Below are 23222 nucleotides of genomic sequence, written 5' to 3'. Positions count from 1 at the left end.
AAAAAAGGCAAGGTGCAAGTGTGACCAATCGTGCAGAGAACACCTAACATAGGGTTATGTGACGGTCAAGAATACAAATTTGAGAAGGAGCACAGGCAAGTACAATCAAGGCATCTAAGGAAGACATATGGAAAGTAAGAAACTGATGGTGAAGACAGATAATTAGGACAAGATAACCTCAATAGTCGTAGAAGTCCTGACCATGATGTTAGTCACATTAAAAGAAACTCATCTTCAACTTTTGACTCCTCCTTGTGGGTCAATACCAAAGCATCCCCTGGTCTGTTAAGCACTCATCTTGTTCAAAAAGTCTACCTACAGAACTCTCTGCAGACCAATTAGCTGTATAGAATGCAACAAGTTCAAGAGTCATGCACCCTTGAGAAAAAAAGGGACATTGTTCAATTGCTCTAATAATGACGGGAGTTAGAGACTAGTCAAGATGCAGTACAGGTGTCAAGTATAATTGCTAGAGGACAGGGAGAAGGGTTTAATATCACTGAGCAATGTGTTGGTTTAGAGTAAGAGGGGCATAACTCCCCCACAACTTTGTCCAAGAGTATCAACGGCGTTATGATTCTGAGCTGACATTATGACACCAAAGAGTCAAACAAATGACCGACATATATACAGGGGTAAAGACAGGTCAATAAGGAACAAAATGATGGAAGAGTATGACATCGAAAAAAACAACAAAACAAAACAAACTCACGGGAAGATGGCAGTGGTGTTAAGGGGGGGGGGGGAGGAAATTATGGTTTATGGTGGATGATGGTGAATACAGAACAGGGCGGGGTACACAAGGAGAGAGAAATGAGATCCGAGCAAATGGACTGTGATGTGAGGGGAAGGCCACCGACATAATTGTAAATCTGGGTTAGGATTGTTACCGTACAGGGGTGCAGTCTGTTAAAACGTTCATCTCAGAGTGATAACAAACTCTTAGAGACATGCCCCGTGCACAAACCACCAATGGGAAGGGGGGGGGGGGGGAGAGAAGAAATGGGTGATCATTCTACATCTCCAAGATGCAACATGAGACCACTTTAAAAACTCTCCCCGTATTTACTTGAAACTCAGTCTGCCATTTAGGTAGGGTAGGCTCTCGATACCGTAGTTGGAATAAGTGGAGGTTCTGCAATATTTGCGGGAGGATAGACGTGGGGATAAATTGACATTAGAAAATAAATAGCAATGTTTAGCACAAAGGATGTGCGCAGTACTCTGGTTATTGTTACAAAAATGTAGCTTGATTTGCTTGATTTGCTGATTGCCTTGACTTGCTGCAAAGTTTTTTTATGTAGAGTATCCAATCATATATGGCCTTTTTTACGATCAGTGGTGTAACTTTTGTACTCAGAGGGTCAAAATTTCAAACAAAATATTTTTTCATTATTCTGTTTGATTCCTGATGGAAAGTATTCAAATTTTTGAAAAAATAACATTTCAGACCTTAAAGCTGAAGAGTTATTGGTGTAATTTAAGGAAAACCCTGGCACCTGAAGTAAATTTAAGCAAAATTTTGTTTTCATGAATTGCACCATAATGACAAAACTCTGTAGTCAAACTTCACCATGCAAAGTTTATATGGTTAACAACAATATATAGTTTGTGAATCAGAACTATTTGGGGGTTGAATATAAAGTGAATTAAAAAAAAAATACATGAGATTTATAAATTTTTGGTAAAAATACCAATTGACATGCAATTTTTAAGATTTTAACTATTTATTAGAGGGCAAGCCAGGTCAAACTCTATACTATAACAAGTCTTTAAGAAGGGCTACCTTCCTATGTAGGTTAAATGAAATTCCAATCATTTCTGTAAATCTTGGATTTTTCACACATGGATGTTTCGGAGGTGACAGTTAACGTAATAGAATGTTTCGGAGGTGACATTAATATTAACACTCAGTTTTTTTGAGAATAAGTGACAATAACACAAAACTTCTTCTTTTTATCAATGTTTTTAATCATTATAACTCGAGAACAAGAAATTAACTCCTGTTTCAAGCAGATAAACCACACAGAACAAGTGTTTTTTTACACTTCATTAATTAGCATGGGCACCGGTAGTTTGCCTTCCATTTGGACAAAGGTTGTAAGCTAAATATTGTGATCTGAAGAAACACAGCATTCCATTTTCTACCTTAAATTGAGATGAGGGTATGAGATCATTTTAGTAATGTTTCTTTGCTCTCAGAACATTTTATTCCACAACACCAGGGAAGAATCACTTCGTTTCGGAGGTGACATTCAATGTTAACATTGTGTTGAAATATTCATTTACAGTAAGAATATGACAGGCATAAGCTAGATATTGTAACCTGAAGAAAATTGGCATTCCATTTTCTACCTTAAATTGAAATGAGGGTGTAAGATCATTTTAGTAATGTTTCTTTGCTCTCAGAACATTTTATTCCACAACACCAGGGAAGAATAACGTTGTTTCGGAGGTGACATTCAATGTTAACATTTTGTTCAAGTATTCATATAGTATGTCCCTCCCCCCCCCCCCCAAAAAAAAAAAAAAAAATACAATTAGACTTTTGCATTGATAGCACCCAATATGATTAAATCAGCTAAGATCTACTTTGGGGTCTTAAATTATAACATCTTAGCTCTATTTTGCAGAAAGCCCCAGTCAATTTGGTTAAGTGGTCTCAAAGACATGTGGATTGTTATAAAGGATGTCAGGAGTCTGATTCTTCCAAGTTTTAATAGCACTTGGATGCTCTTGGAACTGCATATTAACGTGTAAACACAATATACAGAACTTGGAGGGAAGGGATTCCTGACATGCTCTACAAAAATCCTCATTTCTCTTTGACCTCTGAAGCAAATTGAATGGGGTTTTCTGTAAGGTGTGGGCAATGAGTTATAGTTTCAATCCCTCAAATTGTATTTTAGATTGATTCACTATCTTTAAAGTTATCGTTGCGGAGGATACCATTGTAATTTTTTTTTTTTTGTGGGAACATAGGTTATGAATGCCAAAAGCAAAAATTCTTATTTGACCTGTATTATGTTTTTGTTTGCACATAGTATTATAAATAGATTAATTCAAGGATGTTCATGAATTCTTCATCATTCTTGATAGCCACCATACAAATGTTATAATGCTGGTGAAAGGTGTTTGGTTCATCTGGGATAAATTTTCTATATACCAGATTCATTTAAACTGTTGACATTACTAAAATATATTTTATGTATCTTTCTGAATTGCTTGAAAATTACCAGCAAATCATATATATTAGTCACTTTTGAGAGTAAAAAGTATAGGATAAGAAAAAATCATTTTATTGTTTTGGAGGTGACACAACACAGAGACAACCCAACTTCTCAGGTGTTACCTAATACAATTGTGAACATTCATGTCTTTCCCCATGGCTTTAATTTTCAAATATTGTAAGCTCTTTCTTTCAGTTCTTACTTGTTATTTTGTTTAGTTATTCTCTTTCATGATAGTGGATACCAGCTCATATTTTGTTTTAGATTGTAATTCATACTAATCTTTAGCAAGTTTTTACAGTTTGGTTAAGACAACAGTTTGTGTTTCCCAGCTGAAGAGAGCAGCATAATGCTTTTGTGTGAACTTATGGGGAAATTTTTTTTTGTTCAGTAATTTTACCCATCAACTTCACAGAAGGTCCCGGACACAAACTGGTCTCAAATAACCCTATAAGGGACCGAAAAAGGACAAGTTCACCTCAATAGACACGAGGGTTGAGTAAATACAGCAATATTAGTAAAACACATCAGTGAGAGTTTGAGGAAAATAAGACAATCCATTCCAGAGTTATGAATTTTTGACGTTTCTGCTCAGTCAAAGCTGAATGAGAAGACTTCTGTAGCTTGTGATGTCACACGTGTACAAGGATATAAAGAAAGTATCAAGAAAATTCAACATATTTTCACTTTTCTTGCATAACAAAAGAACACTTGACTTCTCTCTTTTGGAAGGCAGGATGAATAATATTGCCCTAACATACATCAGTAGCAAGTTGAAGAAATGTGCACTTTTTTCAAAAAGTAAAGTTTTGTGAAATTCACTTATATTTTCTTTATATCGTTGTATGCATGTGACATCATACACTGTCGTAGTCATCTCATCCAGCAGTGATTGCAAAGATACTTAAAAAAACCCATAACTTTTGAATGGATTGTCCAATTTCCCAAACTTTCAATGATGTGTTCTACTAATGTTGTTGCATTCACTCAATCCACATGTATATGAAGGTGGACTTGTCCTTTAAGAAACCATTTTCTTTTCTTTGAAATTCCAGTACTTGAAGCAAAATTCTAAGATAAAACATAATAACAAAACAAGGTAAACACGTCATCAAAATTATATTGAGATAGAACTACAAATCTTGTTTTTGGATCTTTCCCTTTCCAGTCCTGGGGACTTGTTCCTCTGTTCACTTTAGTTGTCAGATAACTTCAATGATCTTAAAAAAAAAAATACAATGTCATAAACAGTTGGTTCAACTTGGAAAATGTAATAATTATTGTCATATTTAAAAAAAAAAATCACATAATTTTGTTTATGATTACCACGTTGTACATGGAAAAACAACAACTAAGAATTCAAGAACAAGTTGTGCACCAGCTATAGGCATGTGGCCTTTTTGTGGAGTTTGATTATTTTATGATTTTTTTTTTAAGATTGTGGACTAGGGCATGCATGAACTGCCACATGTATCACTTTGATATCAAGGGAATTCTGGTGAGCTAGGTATACAAAAGTCACTTTTATTGTGATGATTTTATAGATATTAAATGTATTTGAAAATGTTAATAGATAGTGAAAAGGAACTGAAGTCTTGCCTTTCACTATCGCATAACAATACGGTGTTAACAAACAATGTCACCTCCGAAACACAAGAAAAAGCAACCTACATGGAAAGCTGTGATTGGTAAATCTTCACAACTAAATTGCTTAAATTGGAAATCAAGCTTCTAAGATGAAAGCATATATATGTTTACTTAACTAAAGCAGGAGAATTGATCTTGATTACAATACTATATATACAACAGATGGGTGTATTTTGTGCATTCTCTTTGTTAAAAAAGTGAAAAAATGTAAATTTGCCCTAAAACGTACAGTTTAGTAATAAAAATAGGAGTGAGAGTGTGTTAGTTGATTTCTCCACTTGGAGACTTATGTTACTAAAATAAATGAAACAATTGGTGTACATGATATGGTTCCTCTTCAATAGAAATGAGCAAAAACTCTTGTTAACAGTGTTTTGTCACCTCCGAAACAGTAATTCTTAGTTTTTATTAGATTTTTTATTAATCTCTAGAAAATTCTCACTTCCTGTTGCCATATTACTATTTTCATCCAAAAGAGATTCCTGTCAATTGGACAGAATCAAACAAAATTGCTTTGTCTTTGAGAAATTATCAAATATAATACGCTTGTTGTTTCGGAGGTGACGATTGTTTCGGAGGTGACAAGTGTTAACGGAAAATTGTAAATTACTCCGAAATGAAAACAACAGGCTATATTTCTACTACCTTCCTTCAGAGATAATGTGAGGGGATATGCTACATTTTTGTAAATGTAATGTATAACTGATGTCAAGAATAAAAAAATCAAATACATAAATCTGTTGTCTCGGAGGTGACAGAAAAGTTAACGGAAAAGTTGCATAAATTTATAAACACTCACCAAAAAGTGATAAGCTATTTGAATCAAATAATCTTTCGATCGAAGTTAAGTCAGATTGATTACTATTCTGTTTTGATGGAAATTAGCAAAGTTGAATTTTATAATTGTGAGCAAGAGCTAACTCAAAAGAGGGGTTAATTGTTAACGGAAAATGTCACCTCCGAAACATCAAGTTTGGACAATTTCAGTCTTTAAAGAAGACAAAGCAGAACCTGGTAAACATAATAGTTCTTAATGTTGGATACCTGTCTATCACCACAACAACAAAAATAATGAAAAGGAATGAACAATTTAATATGCTAGGTCTGACAAAAAAACCATGTCAGAGTGCATACACCAAAAGTGTTGGATTTCAAGCATGTAAGTGCATGCCACATCTGAAAGAAAAAGAGAGGAAAGTTCATTAAGGTACCCAAGGTAGACACTGTGGGTGGTAAGTTTATGAGAAAAAATAATGCATATCTGTCAGTGTATAAGAAAGTTATACAACAATTAGTGTCAAAACCGTGTTTTACACCACTGATTGTAAAAATGGCCATATGTGAAGATATTTGAGTGCAGATATTTTTCCTTAGAAGTATTCACAGAGGAAGGGAACCTAGCGTTATATAATTTTAAGACAAATTTTAAGTGGACAATGATGAACAGCAGGTGGGGGGAAGCTACGTATGACTCTAGCACATCATTTCTACTGACAAGATATCATAGAGTAAGAAAGACATTTAATCTAGAAATAATTTTATACTATAACATCAATAACAATATAACAACACCAGCTGACCCTTGTAACTTAAATGGTGGACACAGCAACATAATATTTTCACATTCATTATCAAAGCTTTTTCCAAGTAAAAAAAAAAAAAACAACAGTTGTGCAACTGCCCTAAAGTTGCTAATTCCTAGTTGGACAACGATCTAACATATATCTCCATTGACAAAGAAATCGCAAAAAAAAAAAAGAAGGGAAAAAAGAAAACTCAATACAAACTGTGTCCAAAGAAGGCACATACGTCGCATATCTTCCTATAAATGGTGCTCCATCCAACGCGAGTTTCAAAAGGCACTTAGTGCAAAAGCTACAGCTCTAGCACACATTGCTTCCACAAAAAGACGAAGATTACATGATAGTTACCAGAAAAAGGGGGTCAAATTTGGTATGAGGGATGACAGATCATGATCAATACAAAACTATCTTCACCCAACTACTATGAAACCAATAATTTCACAGCACCATTAATAAAGGAACTCATAAACCATGGAAACACAACTCAAATAAAAGAACAGTGAAACAGGTACAGATCATGTAAATAACCACAGACTGATACATTTTTTTTTGGGGGGGGGAGGGAGGGGAAAGTTCACCAGACGTGTTAACAAGCAGTCCATACGAAAGGGGTTTGGGGTGACAAAATGTGACAATGTTTGAATATCAGTACATCCTCTAACATCTAACAGGGACTACCGTACCCCTGCCCAGCCTGCGGTACATCATCCCATCCCTGGTAATGGGGCCATCTGAAAGCTGGCTGGGGGCTACTGGACACCGGGGGACTAGCACTACGTGGCCAGGGGCGGGCCACCAGGGACACAGAGGGAATGTCCACCACGAATGGACGCAAGATTACCAAACAGAGACAAAGCACCATTGAATATGGAGGAAATATCATTGAACATCGTGGAAACACCAACACAAACACAGGGTCAAAAAACACCAGGAACCATTATCGGAGTTCATTTTAGGGTAAATTTGTGCCACATTTTGCAAAAGAAAAATCATCCATTCAACACAAATACATGTATATAGGATTATTGTATTGATGGCAAATGTTTGAAAATTATGTTTTAAAATATAATAAATGGATGAACCAAAATTTTCATTCAGAATGTTTGAAACAAATTTTGGGTCCCAAATCAGTGTATGTTATGATTCAAATGCACCAAATCAAATAAACACAATAAAAATATATAACAGTAGACACGATGTATATTCATTACCAGAGGGAAGGGTATAAATTGAATACAGGAACAAAATTCAAATTTAACATTTAATTGCCGCCCATCCGAGAATGCATGGGAAAAATGAAAGCATGAAAAGACAATTGAATATCACTACCTAACACTGCAATTATGCACATCTTTTCTTTTCTGTTGTTGTTGTTTGTTTTTTTCATTTGAACTTAGCACAATTATCAAACCATATAATATCACACATGGAAAGAATCTTATTGAAGAAAGTAAACCACTTTCCCCACTAGTAAGAAAAAAAAATCTATATAAGAATGAACAAAACAAACAAACTGTGGACATGAACTAACATTCTTGTGGATAGCTTCAGTAAAACAACCTCTATGTCATCTCTTTATCTGTGTTCTTCCTTTTTTGTGGCTGACACATACATAAAAAAACAAACAAACAAACAAATGAAAACTGTGGCATATGCATTACTCGATGCTGCAATTCAACAACAAAGCTCAGAAGATGAAGATGAAATGTATCATTACAAGGACTACTGTGACAGGACATCCTCTGACGTAGCCACAAAGTCACAATTATTTCATCCACCCCCCCCCCCCCCCCCCCCCCAAAAAAAGAGACATTCACAGAGGCATGAAGGAGAACAGAAAAATGGAGATTGAAACATTTTCTAATCTCTTCCCTCACCAGTCTTCCTATCTCTTCTGGAAGCACTTCACCACAACATGGGAGTCACAAGGAAATGTTTTTCCCGTTGGCAGGTTGGAATTAGCAATCAACGACTTGGGCTGCCAATTCGCACACGGCAGTCGCAACCATCACTTCCCGTCACATTGGGATGCAGGGACTATCCCCCCCCCCCCCCAATCCCATTTGAATTTCTCCAGTCGGCGCTAAGCTGGTTCAATTACTCCCTGAGCTTTCACCAGCGGAATTAAAGTCTTACGCTAATTGGTTAGATTCAGACGTCCTTATTATGGGGGCCCCCAACAACAGCTGTGAAGGCAAATAAGAGCCTTAGAACTTCACCTTGCAGCTATAGTTCTGATAGCAGGGAAATGTTCCCCTACTCAGTGTTCTTTTAATGCATTTATATATTTATATATTCATATATTTATATATCTATATATTTATATATTTATATATTCATAAATTTATAAATGTATAAATTTATATATTTATATATTTATATCTGAGGTCATAGACCTGGTAGAGTACATATTCACTCTATTATCATAAATATTAACAAACCATTATAATCATTATTATTGTAACTACGACCATTAGTACAAATATTACTAATATCATCATTTTTTGCATTTACAATTCTGATCATAATATAAATTCCCATTAACAATAATATTATGATCTTTATTATTTTTCATCACTTTTATTATTATCATCATTTGCATCAGTAGCATCATTGATAGCATTATCATTACAATATTTAATGAAAAGAATCAATTCTATTACCAATATCACAAAATACATGCTTCCAAAAATAATTGACAGACTGATTTTTAGCCATGCAAAGCTTCTACTCCACGCAAAGACTAAAACTTGAGGCTCAGTGGTTCAGACCATGGACACTCAATCATGAGGTCGCAGGTTCAAATCCCCTGCCAGCAGCAGTTGTGCCCTTAGGCAGGGCACTTCACCCTCCTTGCTTAGTCCTTCTGAGGAGACATAAAGCTGTTGGCTGTGTAGTGCTTTCTTGTTAGCATTTAAGTGCTTATTTGGGGGACACGTTAAAAATTGCAAGCTCTGAACAGAACGGCAGAATGCCGAAGATCAGCTCCGCGTTTTTACCCACTCAATGACTCAGCTACAGAATCATGCGACTCCATTTTAAACAAGGCAAGGAGCTCTGGGAATTCAAGGATTGTTTCTTAACCCATTACGCTGCAGTTTAATCATCTTTTCATCATCAAATTGGCCACTATGAATTCAAAAAACATATCCTTCTTTGGAGAGAGACCAGATGGGAATGATTAAATTCATGAATCAGCATAAATCAGGACAACTGAATGATACAAATTTGCCTACTTTAGAGAGAAACATAAACTTAAATCTTCTTTAAATTAATGGCCAATTTAGGTATCAGCTGTAGATTGAGCAATTTAGAAGCTTTTGATAATTGTGCAACAACAAAAAAAAGATATATACTCAAAGAAGAGTTCAAATGAGAGGGAAGTATTCATTCTGCTTCATGAAATACTGACGATGAATAATCAAGGTTATAAAACAGATACAGCTTCAAACCGCATAGATGAGGTTTCTGGGACTTGACTGGCTGATGTTAAACCGAGGTACTTTAAAGAACCTGCATTTGGCATTTCAAACACGGCAGGGAGCTCTGGGAATTCAAGGATTTTGCCTTAAACCTGTAAAGCAACCCCGGCTCAATTTGTGCTTATTCAAAGGCAAAGTGTTTTGGGGCAAAGCGACAACAAGCAACATTTCGACTTTCATAACATTTCAGACCTTTGCATTGTCTCATTGAGGGGATGGGGTGAAATAGTTTCACTCTGCCACACAAATTATCATTCAGACTCTATACGTAAGCTCAACCAGTATAAACAGCAAAAGCATTAGCATAGCCTGAGCATGACATGCCTCCAGCAAAATCACCACTTTTGTGTGTGTTTGCATATTTCGTGTGAATTCTATTTGATAATTCCAGAGCAGCATCAAAGAGAGGTACTGTAAAACATGATATTTTTGTGGCATGAAATTTTTGCGAATTGGAGCCGATGGCCCTTTTCGTGGCATGAAATTTTTGTTTATTGCCACTGGCGTTCAATGCGTGTAATGTAGACAAGAACTTTCGTGTGCATTTTAATTTCGCGAATCTTGGCGCTCGCAAAATTCGCGAAATTAAAATGCACACGAACATTCCTTGTTTTACAGTATGTAGGATCAAGATATACTAGATAAATGGTCTTGAGTTCAATCTCCATGACATGGACCTGGATGACAAAGAACTGGATTTTTTTTTACGTCCTCAGAAATATTAGCCATTCGGCAGGAGACAAACAGACAGAAAACAGTGAAGCAGACAAACAAACAAACAAAAGAAAAAAAAAATTAAGCCTGAACCATGAATGATTTTGAACGACCCAAAGAGAGGGAAACCTAAGCAAGCCTCAAAAGAGAAACAAAGACAAAAGAGAGACAAACATACAAAAAGACGAACAGTAAAAGCATAAAGATGACAGAGTGAGTCAAACAGAGCTGATATTCTATTAACATTACGAAAATCACAACGTCCATTCTCCTTCTTCTTCTTCTTTTTTTGCCATAAATCCGGAGATATTAGTTTCTCACCTGTCGCCAAGTCCTTGATCGTTGTCCTGGTTCGAGTACTCTGATGTGGATCGGTATGTGTGGATGGCCACGTTCTCGCCTCCGGATCCGCCCACGTTGCCCTTCGATTTCTTGGTGCTTATAGCATGCATCTCATCTGTGTACTCCTACGTGAGTGATTATATGAAATAAGCATACGGAGAAAGGGGAAGGGGGATGGGAGGGATGGAGGAGTGAGTAGTTTTAACTTCAGGTGAAAGAGCCCTCATTGGCAGAACACTGCTGATGTCTCAAACAGAATTTTTAATCCATTAGACAACTCATCATTGAGGGAGACCACACATGCTAAAACATTTGATCTATGGTCTTAAGCATTGCAGTTACACCGATAGTTATGAAATTTCACTGCAACTGACAAATGTCTTGGTCATTTAAAAAGAAAAAATGAACCTAAACTTGAAAGGGTGCTTTTTTTCTCTGCTGGCTTATCAAGAGGACATGGAGATCACAGTCATTTAAAATTAAATGCTCACCATTCCCTAATAAATGTAAGTGAATTGTCTTCTTGAGAAATCACAAAGCTATTAGAACCACAGGATCACTAAAACCTTAAATAAAAACAGAAATAAAACATACTTGCACAAAGAATGTTTCTGTATGATATTCCTCATCATATTCTTGCAAAAAGTTTGACAGATGCTACAATTCCATCCCAGTTTCGGGCCAATACTGCTACTATTACTATTATTACTATCGTAATCATATCATTATTATCATTATGATTATAATCATTATTCTTCTGAGAATTTATTTCTTATTTTATTCTATTTGGCATCATCATAAGACAAACGATTTGAGGATCATATAACTTTCTATGAATGTTTTGGACAACAGCAGGTAACATATTTTTACACCTCAATTCTGTGCTACAGTGGGTCATGTTGCCAGTTTACACCTACAAAACCTTGGACTCTCATCTGTAGTGCTGCATCCCGTGTTACCACGGAAACTGGAAGAGAGTTTACTCCACACACCTCATCCCGGAGATCTTACCACGAATGCTGGCCAGTTCATGGACATGCCCGTGCCATTGTTGTTCTTCCACCACTTGAGGTCCTTGTCGGCGTCGGCGTTTTGCAGCGAATTGTGGAAATCGGTGTACACCTGGGCAAAGCTGTTCCGGAGTTGCGACAGGACGAAATGGAAGTGACAGAGAGATCGTAAGTCAAGGGCAGATTGGCCTTTAATGCCTTTCTGATACAGGCTGAAATGCATCAAGCCCAATGAGTTAACTCGGTTAATCCATTTCATTCCTTTTACTGATTTCCTTTCCCTTGTAGAGTGCCCTGGAGAGGGGTTGCCAACCCTGGCAGATTAAAGAACATACTGATGCGCACCATCAAAATTTGAAGAGTTTCATTGCAAAATGGGCTAAGTGCCATTTCTAAACATTTTAAAGTACAGTGTATGTCCATCGTTAGATAGAGCAAAAAAAAAAACCTCTCCGGTGATACCTCACTTGTAACATAACAAGAAATATTCTAGAAGTTACAATTAAAAATATCCCATATTTTCTTATTATTTTCTTTGGTTTTTTTTTAAGTAGCTTTAATCACAAATATTTCAATTTAACAAGAATGGAGTTAGCTCGTTTTGCCATAAAACTCTTCAGTTATGTGATAATAAGCCCACCATGCAGCATATGTATGGGATACATAGTAAGTTGGTCAGGCAACTAGATGGGGACGTATGTCACAGACTCACCACGAGTAGCCCAACAGCTGCACCTATGAGATACAGTCAACCCTGCTTTATAAGCTGACCTCGCGTAAGTCAAATAATCGCCCAAGTCTACGGTCTTTTCAAGTCCTCTTCTCTTTATATTCTACTGATTTGAATTCCTCATAAGTCAAATTTTCTCCAAGTTGAAGCTATTTCTTCTGTCCAAATAGATTTAACTTAAAGGCCGACTGTATTTAAAATGAGAAAAAAAAAATAATAAGGGAGGGGGGGGGGACAAAAAAAGTTTTCAGGGCCTGTCTCTGGAATGGTGCCCCCGGAGGCGTCCCCTCCCTACCTTGGGTTGACGGAGAGATCGAGGACACGGTGTGTGGCGAGCAGCGTCTCCTTGAAGAACTCCAGCCGCTTGCGCTCGAAGGCCTGTGTCTTGTCAAACTGGACCTTCATGTCTTCCATGTAGCGTGGGTTGTAGGTCGTGATGTCATCCAGCGCCTTCTCGTACTTGTCCTTCAGCTTGCCACTCTCCTGCCGACACTTGTCGACCTTCTCGTGCAGCTTCTTCGCCTAGATATAGGTTTTTTTTTTTTTTTTTTAAGATGAGCAAATGTCAACAAGTTTACCAACAACAACAACAAAGATGTATCAGGGCAATTAGCCTCGGATAAATACTGGTTGGGTGTCTAGGGCAATTACCCCCTGGGCCAATTATCCCGGACCCTTCCCCTGGCCGTAATCATAATCCTAACCCTAACCCAAACTCCTAACCCTAAATACAACCCTAATCTTTACTCAAACCTTACCACTAACCAGAATTTAGCTGGAGGGAGGGGGGGGGGGGGGGCAATTGCCCTGATATGCTGGTTGGTGATAAGGTTAGAATAAAGATTAGGTTTGGGGTTAGGTTTAGTGTTAGAGTTTGGGTTAGGGTTACATTTAGGTTCAGGATTTAGGATTAGGGTTAGCGTACAGATATTTTCGCGAATTGCTACTTGGAGGACATTTTCGCGTGTTGTTAATTTCGCGGTTGCGAGGGTCTAACTGAACTTAGCTATTCGCACTTTGTTATTTTCGCGGTTCAAAGGCGATTCGTGAAATTCGCGAAAATAAAACCATCGCGAAATTTCAGCTCGTACAGTAATTGCCCTAGACCCCCAAAAAACATAATGCTAAAGTGATCTTGGGGCACAGGTATCGTCCAATAGGCCGGTTTACTAATGTATGCACAGATCTTTAATTTTGCACACGGCCGCAACCTCGGGCAAACAAAGGATGCGAACCTGCAACGTCGGCTGCTGCAGCCGTCCCCGACACGTCCCCACATGTAGACTTACGTGTATGTTGTGTACATGTGTGCGATGCATCAACTTTGATTTTACCTCCTGGCATTTCGTGTGGCTCTAAATCAATTCCCAACCTTAGATGAGGGAAAATTCTGCTGTGATCAAAAGCAATTTGGACTATAGTTTCGATTTTATTGAATTTTGGCTTCGATTTTGTCTTCAGTAGTTCTGAAAATGGGTGGAAAAAACTGCTGCTACGGAACATACAACACTCGACCGCATCACTTCAAACTTCAATGATTTTAAGCATTATGATTGATTGTGAAATCTAAACTAGACAACGAATCTCTCATAATCAATATGTTTCCAAGGATTTTAAAAAAAAAGTCAGACTCAGACTGATTAGACCTCATGAAATAGAATGACGATTTTGACCTATTTTTCTATTAACGATAACAGTTAGGGGTCATAGCCCTATATAGGCTAGATCTAGAGTAGATCTAGACGTAGGCCTAGACCTGAAATTAAAAACAAAAACAATGATAGACCTAACCTCCCTGACATTCGCAGTAGGCAACATTTATTTCCCCCGTTGACTTATTCATCACGACCCAGGTCTGGTACGTTGGTTTGTTGATGTATGTTCGGTCGGCCTAACCTTACTAAGGAAAACACGAAAAGGGCTCGTGTCCGAAACCTCATTGAACTTCAGGCTTGAAAACACTCCCATCCGCGAAAAGACGGTAGTCCTCAAATGACTTGTATCCCTTTAGCGTTTCCAGTCATAGTCAGTCCAATTGATGATCAGGTAGTTGAACACGTCAAAAAGTCCAAAATCTGGAATACTCTCGAAGTTGGATGTAAACCCAGCGAGCTTGTTAGGGTCGGAGAACGAGCAGCCTACCAGAGCGAGCTTCTCCTGGAGTGACCGGCCGGTGTCCGCCCGGGAGAGGTCGAGATCGACGGGCAAATCCAAATCGGCTACGGCAGTTGCACTAGTTTGATGAGTTTCTCCTTGTTGTAGCCACTTGTGCTCACACCTATATCCCTAAAATACTCAGTTAATTCCTTAACTGTCCAATCCTTCCATGGCTTGCTCGAACTTTGGCTAGAACTTGAAGCTGACGCCATCTCAAAGCAAGATTATAGCAAACAAAAGTTGTTGATTATCCGCAGCGAGTGATGATCGTAGACAATACACGCGTGAATGCAAAAACAGTGTGGCGCGCGCGTCCGCGCTTATTTCGCTTGCCCGACTTAGTTACAATCACTAGGGTCGCGTGGGGTTGACGTCATTATGCATATCATTAGTAAACCGGTCTATTAGTTCTGAGACTCATGTCATTATAATTCATGTCATAATGTAGTATAACACAATCACATTATGACAAAAATTTTATGTCAACATAATACATGATTACTCCAATATATGGCACTTGATGATGCTGGGTGCATATTTCCACATCAAAGGTAGCTCTTGTAAGTTCACAAGGTCAAAACAAGGTTTAATTCTCCTTTTTAACCCTATTTTCAATTTTGTAAATTCATGCCACCAAGAATTTACATGGAAATGTAAATCGGAAGCCATTCCAAACATATCAGATAACCATGGAGGCAGTACCTCTCAAATCTATTTTCATTACCAACAACGCAGTAGAGATTGAAATCACATGATTCCTCCATTTTGTTGGTTTTGGCAAGAAAAAAACCAAACAACATCAATGATTAAAGCAAATACAGAGTTGACGCAAGTCAGTTTTTTTTTTTCCACATGTGTGACATGATCACATTTTTTACTCAGTCTAAACAGATATAGCACACACACACACAAACATACATGTGCATGAAACAGTACATGTGGAAATTTGTTTTGTTCCTTCCTTTTCATGTATTTTGGCTTGCTTTCAGGAAATTTACCTTGACCCGAATGCTACCTCTACATGAATATCAAAAACACAAAACAAAACAAAACAACAATAAACTATATAAAACTAAACCCAAAACTGTGTGAAAAAAAAACCCTTGATGAGCATGCAGTTCCTAGTAATGACAAGCAAAGTCACATTGAGAGTGCAACATGCACAACCTGTTTGTGAACCAGTTATTCAGGAAACCAGGAGGCAACACATAAGAGTGAGCAAATAGGTGGGTGTGACTTCCTTCTTGCACAAGGCCCCATCCCCCCCCCCCAACCTTTTCCATGAAAACCGCTGATCCACACCCCGTTCCATTTTAAAGCTCCAATAAAACGGTGAAATCGGATGAACATAATACAAGTAGCGGATGTTTCATTGGAGTGGGACATTGCTTAGAAAGACAGTTTGGAATTTTAGTTCTCCATGTTTTCATGTAATTAGTGATGTTAGGAGCAGGGCCAGCCACGTGTGTAAAAACTGAAGGAATTGATAATGTCATCACCTCACAAGGTTCCCTCTGAAAGGTATATGTATCATCACTCAATTTTCTTTTTCTGACATAAAATCGCAGGATAACTTGCCTTCTCTGCGTCAAATTGTTGTGCATGATATTTAAATATATTTTTTATACCTTTGTATTCTCTCACAATGATTTCTTTATCTCTCATGTGCAAAGTTAGCCACGATGGATCAATGTGAGGTTTTTCTACAGTGATTTGTTGATTTGTACCACGCAGAAAAAATAAATGAAAATTAAACATGAAATGAAATAACCTACAGTGTACAAAGAAGCAATGATGAGTTTGAGAGGGGAAAATGGGGAATAGAAGCTACATGTAAGTAATCTACTAAAGACAAGTTTTTCATATTTTTTTTTTTTTAAATGCAAACTGATGAGAGATATGACATCATTGTCTCTTATGATTTGCATGTGCGGTTGGGACTGATGTGACTTTTTGTCGGAAACAAGTCAAAGTTTCAAATGTATACAAGAATTCCATGACTTCTTATATTCCATGCCAAATTTTTATAAAATTCTACCACTTTCTTTACCTGGATCCCATTTTATAAAACTTGTTATCAGTAACAACTGCCGCATTTCTATGACAAATTTGCTCTCAGCCAATCAGATGCAAGGATTTCAGTAGCTTGCAACAACTATCGTAACTTGTTATTGGTAACAAGTTTTATGAAACTAGGTCCTGACAGCACTCCATTGATGGGAGCTGACAGGAAATTGAGTGTGGTATAAGGTTTGACATTTGCACCACCAACCCCTCAACCCCTCCCTGCCCCTTTCCCGTTGTTCGTATAAACGACGAAACCTCCACATCCGTGTCGCCCACGCATTTCTACGGACCGACTCCGCCCCTTTCTTTACCTGGTCTGGGGAGATGGAGGAGTCGCCGGACAACGACGCCTCCTGGAGGAGAGCCGTCTTCTCAGCCTTGACCGCTGAGTGGTACGCCTTCTTGGAGGCCTGGACTTTGGTCAGGTACTTTGCCCATGGCTTCTGGGCCTGCGGTCAGACAGAAAAATGAAAGTACAATGTAGGAATTTGGAAATTCAAGGAAAGCAGAGTGAAATTAGAATGGAGTAAAAGGAAACAGGGCAAACAAGAATTGAAATAGCAACTTCCTAATATGCTTCCCTCTTTATTAAACCAAAAATACATAAATGGCTTGAGGAAATGCAGCAATATCAGGGTAACACATTTAAGCAAACTTTGAGGAAAATCGGATAATCCATTCAAAAAATATGAATTTATAAAATTTCAGTTTAGATTTTGCTAGATGAGATGACTATAACACTTTTTAACATGACACATGGAAGATAAGAGAAAATTGAATATATTTTCACTTTTCACACATGATAAAAGAGCACTTGACTTGCCTCTTTCAGAAAACAGTGGGAAATATCAGTAGCAACTTCAGGGAATAGGTACTTTTCATGAAGAAATAACATTTTGTGATACTTTTTAAATATTTTTTTTTTTGTATCACTTTCCATACGTGACATCACAGACTGTAGTAGTCTTCTCATCCAGCAAATGCCTGCACCAATACACACTATGGAGCCTCAAGTTAATGACTGACAAGAACAAAGAACAGTTTCACTCTTGAAACAGGTAAATTGTATACAGGGCTTTATGGTAAGTATTAATCAAGCTTTGCTTGTGCAATCAATACTTTGTTGGCCAGACTCTGAAGTTCTCAGTTGTAGAGTTTGTTCAACCCTTTAGGTCCTGGGTGGGGTAAACAGTGCTACCCCCCCCCCCCATTCCCTCTGGACAGCCATTTATCTATCAATTAATATAATTATTCATTTATTCATTTACTTATTCATATATTTATTCCCTTTTTACTTATAAAATTCAATGCATTCAGCACAGAAAATATTATTGCAGCTTGGGGCATTTTATACACTGCAGCAATAAGCACTGAAACAAATAAGAATGACACAAGCATGAAATATTTAGATGTACAATGTAGGGAAAATACTGTTTCATAAATGGATTACTGATGGAAAAAAAAAAGTCCTTTCCTCATATAGCAAAAGTCCTACCAGCTCTCACCTGTTTGTTTGTTTTTTTTTTTATGATACAAATTTGAATTAGTGTGTGCTAATACAGTGAGATCAAACATGGATTACTTTACCTTTTTATTCCATGGGATATATAGTAAAAAAAAAAAATCAAGCGAAAATTACATACACGTTTGTTTATGATGAAAATACTACATTTTTCTTGAAGCATTCAATTTATCTACCACTGATAATTGCTATAACCATTATTTGACGATAAAGGTTGATTTGTAGTGGTCGAACTATGTCAGACAGTCCACATAATCCAAAAATAAAGTTATCATCCACTATTTCCTTGGTCTCTGACAGTTGTTACTTTCATCTGGAATTATGGAGATGATGACAAGTATTGGAAGCACTATCTGCTGCATCCCTGCGTTTCCATGGTTACCTTCTTGAATCCCTCCTCGGTGTCGAACGTCTCCTTAAAGCCGCTCATCATCTTCTTGTGGTAGTTCTCCTTCTGCCAGTTCTTGATGCTGGCGATGACCTCTGACCCCAGCTTGGAGTCGATCTCGGTGTGGAGCTCGGCCCGCCTGTCTGCCTCTGTGAGTACTGCTTTCCACGCCGACTTGGTTGTGCCATATTCCGCCCCTGCAGAACAGCAAATGGCAAAAAGAAACAGAACGAAGATTAGGAAAAACTTGATTCGTGTGGTTACATATAATGATAGTGACCTTCGACAATCCAGTGTCATGCTGATTTCAGCTGCTAGTTTGCTAACAACTCCGGAGCCTTATAAAATACAAAATGGGAACAACATCCATGTACATTTTAGGGTCCACTCTTTAACCCGTTGAGGATGAGTCCCGAGTATAATCGGGCAGGTTTCTATGGAAAATGTGTGTTGTAGCAAAATCAGTCCGTCCTCAATGGGTTAATACCACAAACACAAACCCACTTTTGTTGATGTGCTTTATGCCTATTACAAAATCCTTACCTATTTGACCAAACAAGAGCAATATATGAAATACACACACACCCCTGCATTAAAGGCCCATAAGTATTTGCACATTATATGTGTGATGTCATCAAACACATTTCACTGGGTACAGGTTGTATCTTGTGAACTGAATCTCCCATAGTGTTTGAGACCATCCTCTTTCTGTTGATGACATCATCAGTGTTCCTGGTGACATGTTGGTTTATGTATACTCACTAGTTCCGCAAAGTAGCCCCACCTATTGTAACTCATGATTTGCAGCACCAACCTACAGTACAACCAATCTATCAATGAATGACTCTATCAAATCTGTTTGATGTTTTGACATTGTGTGAGTTATTGTATTTCACCACTGCTTCCCTTGTTCAATAAAATATTGATGGACATCAAGATGGTAATATCTTCACAGTTTGCCATCACCATTTTACAAAGAAAATGCACAAGTGTACCTTTAAAGGGAGTTATTACAAATGAGAGCACTGATAAACAATGACACTTCAGAGAGAAAAACAAATGTTGGAACCACTCCATATCAGTCAAAGCCATAAAATATGCATTCCCGTAGGAGTCTAATGCGATTGCCGTCTTGGTCTTGTGACCAAGACCTTGCACTTGCAAAGAACTTCTTGTTTACATCACAAAACATCGGCCCTACTGTTTTGAAATCTTGATGACACCCCCACCCCTAAACAGAATAGTAATCATTCTTTCATAACGGTCCTTACAAAGTATCTCCTCGAGGATACATCCCAGACATTCTTCCACATCTTTCAAGACAAACACACAAGGGAAGTCTATCAGACAAAAGTGAACATGAGTCATTGTTTGGCGAAATGCAAGAGCAACATAACAAGGTTACGACTACTTAAACGATTAAAAATCATCTGGCATGCACGACTAGCATTGCATGTAATGAGCACCGAATATAATTTGCTGCTGACCAACAGCTAATTTGGCCAATGACAATCAGATTTCTTGCAAAGTACATTGGCTGTCTTCACAAAGAAAATGTTGACCTTGTTTTTGCCATGTTGTTGCAGTTGTCCTCTATTGACTGTTTGTATCAAGCATATTAAAGGAATCAACAACCCCAATCAGGACTACTCACGCACACACACAAATGTCCCATGTTACAAAAAAAGGGAATGTCTTCCGAGAGGATGGATGCTAGGAATAATTAACATTCATTTGAAGAATCTTGTGTACTGGCACAGCATTTGCCAAAGGCTCTAGTCACACTCACACCACAGATTCACGCACCCAAAATTAGCGGTTTGTGAAAATCAATGTTTGCAAATCTGATGCGATGCGAAAACTGTTAATTTGGTGAGTGGACACACACACATAAATTCCTAACTCTTGCCATCCATATCGTAATGTGAAAATCATCCCCGCTTGATTTTTGTGAAAAATCTAAAAAATGTACGTGATCGGGATAGCACTCTGCTCCTTGTAATGAATGAATGAAGTGGGATTTTTTGAGAGAGGATCTCCACCGAATGTTCTATCCTAGGGATGGAGTGTTTTTGTCTCTTACTTGAGGGGATGACACGATTACACACAACATTGCTCTGCTAGACTCAGTGATTGCGAGGCAGACACACTGTCCTCTGTGCCATATCACCTGCCCTTTTGAGGGATTGTCGTTGCGATACACCTGAATTATTCTTCGATGTATCTTCATGACATTAATTTATACCGTACAAAGTCAGTGTAAAGGGGGGGGGGGGGGTGATATTTACGGACTGCTAGTGCCATACGTGTACAGCGTACAGCATATCTATAACTTTTGAAATTCTCATTATTATGCATGTCCTGTATTCGTGGAACGGAGTGACACCATTGAGCTTTGGTCTTTACTACAAGCATGTGTAATACCCCTTTCAGGTAATCGTGGATGCGGATAATAGGAGCACTAAGTCGTAAAATTTCGATTACATGAACGGGAGAGGAGTAGAAAAGTGCGCATTATTTTGATGCTGCTATTATGCGCATAATTGCAGCATGAGGAGTAGATCGAGAATACATGAACGCGTTTTACGACTTATCCGCACTAACATTCCACAGTTCGGTCAAAGGTCACTCGATTTCCCGCACAACCGCTGATTGCTGAGCTTGAGCGCGCGAGAGGTGTGCATACACGTGAGGATATTCACCGGAAACATTACGTCATTATAGAGGCGTGCGCCGTAACCATGACAAATAACTCCGTCCTTCGCACCATTATATGAACGGGTGCTCGTAAAAGTAGTGCGCACTTCATGGGATATATGAACGCGATTTTGACTACTTCATCCGCATTATTTGGATGCGGATAATTGAACCGCGATTACCTGAAAGGGGTATTAAATGGAATCTACAACAATCTTACATGTATATTTCTTCATCTTTTACTCTCAAGGTTTATCTGCAGGCCTTTTAATACTGGGTACATTGTATAGAATATGTCAACATGTACTGAGTTATCATCAGTCAAATTGACCTTAGTGATGATGTTTTTTTCAGGATGCCATTGATATAGACTGTACAAAGGAAGACCAAATCAAGAAAGACTGAATACTGTAAAACCACACATATTTGTGTTTCTGTGTGAAACTATTGCAAATTTCGCAAGAAGTCAAGATTTGCTATAAAAGCCCTTTTTACACTTGTGTTTCTTAACCCTGTACTTTCTCTGACCCAGGACTATTGTTAGTCCCGTACCAATTTTTTCAGCTTTTTACACTCGCCAATAAATTCCGTACTAAGCTCTTGTCCTGGGCTAAGGTGAAAATTGACATTTTTACACTCGTATTTCTTAGTCCCGTACTTTCCAAACCACATGAATATTCATGATTACGCTGTGCACTGTACAAGTACACGCACGCACTGGCAGCACTTGATTACCTCGTTTCTGATTGGTCAGTGGGGGTCGGACTTCGTCTCCATCACTTAGCCCCGGATTATTTTTTCGTTCTGTTTACACTCGCTTTCTTGGCACCGCAATTGTGGTGCTAACCCTGCTATTTTGCAGGGCCAGATAGTACGGGATTATCGGTGGAGCTAGCCCACTTTGGCAAAAACAAGTGTAAACAGAAAGTGGGCTAAGGAAAGTCCGGTATCAACGGTGGGGCTAAGGCCCCCCCCCCCCCCCCCTTAGCCCCATCGTTGGTACGGGACTAAGCAAAAATTTGCAAGTGTAAAAAGCCCTTTAGAATGTATGCAGAAGTTTTTGTCTATCAAAAGCATGCTAGTACAGTGCTGTACACAGTACAAGTACTTGTATCAGTGGGTCTAGGGCAATTACCCCCTGGGCAATTACCCCGGACCCTTCCCCTGTCCCTAATCCTAATCCTGAAACTAATCCTAACCATAACCCAAACTCCTAACACTAAACCTAACCCTAACCCTAATCTTAACTCTAACCTTACCACTAACCAGTATTTAGCCGGGGGGTAATTGCCCTCTGGGGGTAATTGCCCGGATACGGTATCAGTATATGCATAATAGTAGTGAGTGTTTGTTTGATATTTACTTGCTTTTGTTTTGTTTTTTTACACGTTTCATACTGGACATTCAGTTTTTTCTGTGTGTTTTTAATCAACCAGCAGTGGGTGTTCAACAAATCTTTGCATCGTAAAGCAAGAAATTTTCATGGCATGAAAATTTTGCAAATTGGGGCCGACGGTCTCTTTTGCGGCATGAAATGTTCGCAAACTGCCACTGGCATATTTTAATGCATATAGTGTAGACAAGAACTTAAGCGTGCATTTTAAATTTGTAGCTTTACAATATCATTAGTATGCGTACGGGTAGTATATTCGT

At 38.2% G+C, this 23222-nt stretch overlaps 1 protein-coding gene across 1 annotated transcript in view; it reads right to left on the bottom strand.

Annotated features, from left to right (window-relative positions):
• The window catches only part of LOC140235803 (protein kinase C and casein kinase substrate in neurons protein 1-like), a 92245-nt gene that overhangs the window by 16425 nt on the left and 52598 nt on the right, over nt 1-23222 (bottom strand). Inside the window, exons 3-7 of the mRNA XM_072315804.1 lie at nt 18867-19069; nt 17274-17411; nt 13034-13260; nt 12010-12130; nt 10978-11123 (exon numbers count right to left, since the gene is read on the bottom strand). Coding sequence (XP_072171905.1) covers nt 10978-11123; nt 12010-12130; nt 13034-13260; nt 17274-17411; nt 18867-19069 — 835 coding nt within the window. The remainder of the gene's footprint in view (nt 1-10977; nt 11124-12009; nt 12131-13033; nt 13261-17273; nt 17412-18866; nt 19070-23222) is intronic.

Source organism: Diadema setosum, chromosome 12 (genome assembly GCF_964275005.1).
Source record: "Diadema setosum chromosome 12, eeDiaSeto1, whole genome shotgun sequence".
Taxonomy (NCBI): Eukaryota; Metazoa; Echinodermata; class Echinoidea; order Diadematoida; family Diadematidae; genus Diadema; species Diadema setosum.
Note: the sequence above shows the minus strand (reverse complement) of the source record. Positions and strands in the feature narration are given on the sequence as shown.